Raw genomic sequence first — 7,729 nt, 5'->3', positions numbered from 1 at the left:
TTTTATGTATGGCCTCAAATCTGTAATTTTGACACAGTTTGGAACAGATTTTTACAAAGAGCGAAATGGTCATGTGACCAGGACATAAGGGTGTCCAGGGACTCCAGGGGATTAATCGTCAAATTAATCGTTATCGGCTAAACACCACAATTAAACGTGATTAATTTTTTTGCCAATATCGCCCAACCCTATTACAGGCTGAGTCATTTCTACCTTCTCCTCTCTGTCAACGCTCTCTGGTTTCATTTAAAAGAGCCGATCATCAGATATTGTCCAAGATTAAACTTCAAGGTGGATATAGCTCGCTCACACCAATGACCTATCCACGTCATCATTTACCCAGAATGCTTTGTGTGTAAATAAAAAGGCTCCGTCCATGATAAAATATATTTAAAAAAATATACAAAACTAAACAGCCTACAATATTTTTGCAGTCTTTATTTTACAGTTAAAATAAATGTTTATCAAATAAAGTCTAATGTTACAACTAATCATGGATCCCTTTAAGGACCTGCAGGAACTCTGTTCGAAGGTGAAGTTTGTCTGCAGTCAGCTGTTTCTAGACTTGCTGCTGGAACTGAAGCTGAAAACTTTGTTTCCACATTAAACAGAGCGGAGTCACCTCGGTGTCGCACTAAACCAAGTGTGTATTTCTATCCGGCCTGCTGACTCACACTCAGGTGTGAAGATGTAATAACGGCAGGCAGAAACACAAGCCCTCCTCCTGCAGAGGGAGGAGCTCTGAGCTGCAGAACCACATTCCCTCTCTGCAGAACCAGGATCCTCCCTGAGAGCTCCTGTGGTTCTGCTTAACGTTCTTTACATGTCGTCTCACACATGCTGCCAACGCTAAATTTAATCATTTCTCCTGTTGTATTGTTTCTGTCTGAGTGTGTACTTTTTATTTCTGACCCGTCACTTTCACTGAGGATTAAGTAAATTTGGTCAAACTGACCTCAGCATATTTTCAGATTCCTGCTCTTTAAACTCCTTAAACCTAATTTATTTTTACAGTATTTTTACTGTAATTACATACAGTAGTTACTGTATTTCATTTTACAGTAAAACTACTGTAAAACCAACTACAGTAATACTGTAATACGTAAGTAAATAACAGTTTTAACCCTTTTGTCTTCTTTGGTATAATGAAAAATGAAGGAACAGTTTATCACAGCACAATTAAAGTATTTCACAAAATTTTTCTCAAATATATACCAATATTATTCATGAGAATTCATTTAGTTAATCTAACAAATTGTTAGGATTTAATTTTAACCTAATAGTGATACCTAATTTCCCTCTGAGATCAATAATTTTTGAATTGAATTGAATTATTAGCAGGATCATCCTGATATCATGAGCAGTTCCACATAGCGGTGCAACGATGCATAAATCCACATCAATATATCAATTAAATATTTAATAATTTAATTACATCACAGCAAAATGAAAATATCGATCCATAATAATCATAAAGTTGATGTGACACAATCATTTGTGTTAGATGGATTATATTACATCACATCGTTTGCAGGCTTGTGAACTGAATTAAAATCATATCATGACAGAGTTTGTGATATCGATAAACATCGTCATGGAAACAAATCAAATGCTGTTTCATGATAAAGATGCTGATTTGCACCCCTAGTTCCAGACATACGGCTAGATTTGTCTTCCTAATCAGGACAAACCATTGATATTTCATCTGAATCTTATTTATTTATTAGGTTATTCTAATGAGATATTTTTGATGTTATTTTAAAGAGAAAAAAATCAAATAATATTTGGATATTGAGATTTACATGATGAAAAACAAAATAGCTAGCTCGCAGGGAAAACGATAAAAATTTTAAACTTTTTGTTAAAAACCATGCTTTAGCTTATTAAGTATGAATCATCCTTAATTAATCATGTTTTTGTGGTTAACTAACCATTAAGGCTAAATAAGTTGCAGTTATTATAAAGTGTTACCCTTTCCTCCACAGACCACTGTAGGACACTTAGTTACTGAAGGTTCACATCATGGTTAAAAATCAGGGATGCAACAATATGAAAATTTCAGCCGATAATATTATTATTGGTGTTCTGGCCGATAACCGATATTTACCGATGTTACACAAACTATTTAATGATTTGATTTATTGATTCATCAGGAAAAGATTACTAAAAATCAAGTCTGACTCAGCATAATTTCTGTTTTACAGCAGGTTCCTGTTCTGCAGCACATAAAACACTCAGAATTACAGCATCACAATCACATCATTATACACCATAGACACAAAGACAAACAAGCATACCAAATTTCAGGAAGGCAGCATTTGCAAAATAGGACGTCTAAATATGAGCACAACAAAAAGTGTCCAGCAGATGGCAGACAAGATTCTTCTTAAAGGGCTGTAGTTTTGAAATGGACTTTATGTTTTGAGGAATGTCATTCCATGCTTTAGTATAAACATAGAAGAAAGACCTCTGGCCGTAACAGTTTTTAAAAGTTGGTAATATCAGTTGTCCTTTTGTAACAGATCTAGTTGAATGACCACTTCCAGAATTTGATTTGGGCAACAATGCACAGAGTGTTCCATAATTGGCACCTTGGAAGATCTGAAAATATAAATTAATACCACTATACAAAACATAATTCTGAAAAGTCAAGGCATCAGACAATGAAAGAACTGTACAGTGATGAGTCCAACCAGGAAGTTTTTTATGAATTTTGTAGGCCCTGTTGTAGAGCCTAACTATGGGTTCTAAGATTTCATTTGTTGTAAGAGACCAAACAGGTAAACAGTACGACATGGTTGAGAGTATAATGGCATGAAGATAGATATTTGAAACAGAAGATGTCAGATTGGATCGAATTTTTGAATAAACGTATAATTTCTGTTTCAACTTAGTGGTTAAGACTTGTACATGATCACGATAAGTCAAATGAGAATCCAAAGTAATTCCAAGATATTTGTAGGTAGTGACAATATCAAGGGGTTTGTTTAGAAAAGTGGTCTGCCCGCAAAGCATTATGGGACATGGTGGACCGAGAAGGATCCATCGGACCGTCCCTCAAATCAGGGACAAAGCAAACACTTGTCGGATGCACCAGGAGAGTCTTTGAATTTGGACAGCCTCAGATGCAGCCTTCAGAGGACCCAGCCTCTGGATCACAGCCTTAGAAAAGTGTTTTAAGTCTGTTAAAGACAGATCCGTTCACTTTCTATAAGAATGAAAAATATCAGAAAACGCTAAATATCTCAAAAAGTATAAAATGATGACGTATCAGAAGTCAGAGCTGAAATGTCCTGAAGGTATTTAGGAGTTCTCACCCTGCCCAGTGGAGCCCCACAGACGGTCTTCAACACGTCACAGCATTGAAGCCCCGCCCCTCAACTCAGAGCCCCGCCCCTCGACTCCTCATTGTTCACCACTAAACTCATCATCAGTGTGATTGTGAGCGTCGGCGGAAGGAAACGCCTGTCCACATGCTGTTTCTGCTCCATCTGTCCATCCAGGCTTATCTGCTGTTTACAGCTCCCACCCTCTTCCTCCTGCAGCACCTCCTCCCTGCAGAGGAGGAGAACCGGAGCTCCCTGCGGCTCGGATCGTCTCAGTCAATCGGACGGGGTTTGGGTCGAGCCCCGGGGCACGATGGGAACAATTAGGGTCCTGCAGAATGTAAACTGATGGGAGGGGAGCTGTGCGATCTTTATCTGACGCTGGAGAGTCCGGCGGGCCTCAAACGCCTCACGGTCCTTTCTGCTCACAAGATGAACAGAAACAAAAGGATGCAGAACCTGGTGATGGACCAGGTCTCCACCTCCAAGAGGAAAATCAGGAGCTCAGAGAGACAAGGCTGACTGGAAACTGAGGAAAAGTTTTGGTTCAGTGTCGTTTTTTCTCCTGGGTCAGAACATGTAGCAGGCAGAACTACTGTTAAAGCCAGGGGCGGAGCTAGGATAAACAGGGGCTGGCACAGGGGGGGCTTTTAGACCAGTGGTTCCCAACCTTTTTAGACTTGTGTACCCCTGAGCCATTTTATACCACTGGTACCCCTTCAGTCAAACGTAATGATGATTCTCCAAAACTATAATGTACAACTGACTATTTAATGAAAATTATTTATTTAACCCCCTACAATGTTTAAATCTCAGGCCTTTTATTTTATTCAACTCAAATTAAACATAAAGACAAAAATGTTGCCTTGAAAATGACTATTTAATTAAATAAGTAAACCAGGTAATGGCAGGTGCAGGAAGCAGCAGCGTCCAGAATCTGTCAGAAACTCACCCAGTTAATCAAATTCTAGTCTGCGTTTTATACTGGATTCCATTTTGTGTTAATTCTGAGATTCCGACTGCGATTTCCACATTGCGGAAATAATAGGACCCTACATATCTCAGTCTTATTTGAATTTTTATTATTTTTGCACACCTGGGAAATTTTTCCTTGGTATCCCCAGTAATATGCTCGCGTACCCCTACCTGGTTGGGAATCACTGGTCTAGAGGACAAATAAAGAAAACTCTGGGTTTTGAAAATTCAAAATGGCCGACGCAGCTAATTCCAAAAAGCTTTAATTCATCTTAAGACTTAATGAGATTAAATTTGCTGTGGAGTAAACTATATGCTGTTTGTCGATGCTAATCCCAAATCAAACTAACCATTGATGCTAATCCTAATTTTACAAAGGGCTACAATTCAGCCATTTTTAACTATAAGTAGCTAAAAATAAGTAGTACATAAGTATCAAAGGACAATCTTTAACAAAATCCAAGATCTCCACCCACTTGTTCATAATTTGGGGGTGGCACCTGAGGTGGCCAATCAGGTGCCAGGGGAGGCATTTGGCACCTGGCCACCCCTCTGGCACCGCCCCTGGTTTGAACCCCAAACCTGTTTTAGGGATGTGTCAGTTTTATTATTATTTTTTATTTATCATAAATATCTGCAGATTTAAATATTGCAGGTGTTCTGGCAGCAGAGAAAAACTGTGAATTCAGCAAAAAATAAAAAACAGTTATCTAAAAAGTTTCATAAAAAGGGTTTCAAGCAAATACAAAAAAGAAAATAAAAAAAATATTTTCTGCATCTCTTCCAGATTATTTCCAGTAATAAAAATCTGTATTAATCTGTGCTAGCTGTAATCGTTTTTTTTTTACTGAGATCAAAGTTTTACAGGAAGTAACACTTTCAAAATAAAGTCTGAATTTAACAATAACGTTATTTCAAGCTCTTGTTTACCTCATTTATTAATAAAGTCAAAATAAGTTTCATACAAAATGTACATAAATATATTGCTCACTTATAGCTCCAACACACGGGATTACAGTAAGATATTTTACTAACAAAGGTTTGGGGGTTTGGACGTGCTAAACGTGTACTGTGACGACAAATAACTTGCATTGTTTGCACTGATTGTTTATTTTGTTGGAGTAGTTTACCTGCATTATTACCAATCATGCAGTTATTTAATGTTTGGGCACTTTTAGCCACACAAAAGTTCATATTGTTATGTTCTAATAAAACTACCATGTTTTATACAAGTTTTATATTCAAAATGATATGTTATCACTTATACACATATTTGCACAGTAATAAATAGCTTAATAGACCTTCCTGATTTGCTGGAATGACTGAGCTCTGCCCGCTAAAACAAAAAGAAAAATATCTTGAAAACAACCTGAGTGGACATATTTCACACAAAGCAGACTGAGTTAGTCAGAGGCATGACGCTGCCTGACTCCACTTCCTGTTTGGAACAGCAAACAAGCATCGTTACTCAGCCGGCCGACAGGAAGTTGTTCCGCTTCTCCACACGCCGACATTCTTTAAGACTTTTAATTTGACGGGCAAAGCTGCAGATATTCAAAAATAACTCCATAAAAGGCCAATCAGAACGTTTTTCTGAAAACTTTCAGCAAAACGCTCCACAAGTGAACAAACAATATTTTTCATGAAGCAAGAGGGGGGCCAGGGTTTGATGGAGGCGGGCACACCCACACCGTCATGACCCATTAGGCCCACAGGACTGTAGAGTCTGTAAAAACTGAACTTTAAAGGACCTGTGACATCACATTTTTGTGATAAACATGAATGCATTTTTGGAAAGATAACATGGATAACATGTTGCAAAAGAAATTTCACGCCTCTGAGATGAACAGCTGCTGAGATATTTGCCTGTGAAGAAACAGGAAGTGATGTCAGAGGGAAGTGTCTGAATGTAAACAGAGCGTTGCTACAACAGTTAACAGACTGTAGAGAAGAATCTGATGTTTCTTTACATTATTTTTAGTCGCTATCAAAGAGAGACGAAGTTTAAATAATTTAGATTTAATAAACAAAAACCAGTGAGTTTATTTTATTAATGATGTCACTTCCTGTTTCACTTTGGCTGAGCCAACTTCATAAGAAAATAGGCCAGTTATGTGACAAAATGGGTAAAATAATCTGTACTATGGCAATTTTCTTAAGTATAAAGATGTTTTCTTTGATTTTTTTTTTTTTTTTTTTTTTTTTGTATTTGAAGGACAGACGTGTCACAGGTACTTTAAATAAATTATAAATCAAACAAAACCGGAGCAGAAAACACGGACAGAGACCCTGACACTGGCCACATCACTAACGAAACGCTGACACTACACAACGATTCAAATCACAGCTTATTTTATTTAAAAAAAACATTAGTTTGACTGATGACTTGTAAAGTTTTAAGGTTAACAGGTTAACTGTGAGATGTTTACTGCAGTGCATTATGGGTAAACATCTGTACTTCAGTCTGGTTTTGTTCCAGAACGTCTCGCTGCCATGTTGGATTTACAGGTTTTCTCCTGCAACCTCTCCAAACAAGCCCTGACCTTTGACCTCTAACCTGCTAATTGAAGCCTGCAGAGTCTGAAACGCTGCATATTTCTCTGAGCACTGCACAGTCTGACCTTTGGGGTGAGTCCACTCCTATGATTGAACGCTTCACTGTGTTTGGGAATGACCTTTGACCTTTCACAGACTCATTATGAGGTCATCTGATGTCCACCTTGGTTGTGTTAAATCACTCAAACCTAAACCTGTCAGTCTCTGGGTTTCTGTGAACCTTTTATAAAATTTATTATTATTTTAACCCGGGAGATAAAGTTCTTAAACCCGGTCCTGGTCCGGTTCCGAACCCGGTCTGTGACCCACCTTGAGCGGCGCCTCCAGCAGCTTGTGGATCCCGGAGATCTGCTCGCAGAGCGGCAGGTTCTCCTCCACGTTCACCGTCGGAGGTCTCCGAGGCTCCGGGAAGTTCGTGCAGATAAACGGGTCCGAGTCCTCCAGGTACTGGACCCGGCAGGTGATGGAGGCCATGGCTGGGAGACCGGGACCGGGACCGGACCGGACCGGAGCGGACCAGGTCTAGAGCGGAGGACGTCAGTGAGGAAGTCCGTCCGGACCGGGACAAACTTTGCAGTACAGGAGCTCTGGAGCCAGCTGAGAGCGTCAACTTCCCATCCTACACTCATCCACATCCGGTGGAGCCTTTCAAAATAAAAGACTAAGAAAATGTAAAATAGATATGAAATGTATACATTTATGTAAAATAGATAGAATATAATAACACAATGATTAGATTGAACAAAATATAAAATCACTGGATGTCTACAGCTACATTATAGCTAAATGCTAACATGAGCAAATACATAAAAATCTGTGAAACAGTAAAATTAGAAAAAAAACATCTAAAAGCTAAAATGATCAAATCAGTC

The 7,729-nt window shown here is 38.6% G+C and overlaps 1 protein-coding gene across 1 annotated transcript in view; it reads right to left on the bottom strand.

Moving 5' to 3' along the window:
* Positions 1-7,482, bottom strand: part of LOC106530009 (FH1/FH2 domain-containing protein 3) — a gene marked incomplete at its 3' end in the record, with an annotated part of 51,880 nt that extends 44,398 nt beyond the window's left edge. The window contains 1 exon segment of the mRNA XM_014025559.1: positions 7,167-7,482. Within this exon segment, the coding sequence (XP_013881013.1) occupies positions 7,167-7,331 (165 nt within the window).
* Positions 7,483-7,729: the final 247 nt, after the last annotated feature.

This window comes from Austrofundulus limnaeus, unplaced genomic scaffold (assembly GCF_001266775.1).
Source record: "Austrofundulus limnaeus strain Quisiro unplaced genomic scaffold, Austrofundulus_limnaeus-1.0 Scaffold484, whole genome shotgun sequence".
In the NCBI taxonomy this organism is placed as follows: domain Eukaryota; kingdom Metazoa; phylum Chordata; class Actinopteri; order Cyprinodontiformes; family Rivulidae; genus Austrofundulus; species Austrofundulus limnaeus.
The sequence above is the reverse complement of the archived record's forward strand: the minus strand, read 5'-3'. Positions and strand labels throughout refer to the sequence as shown.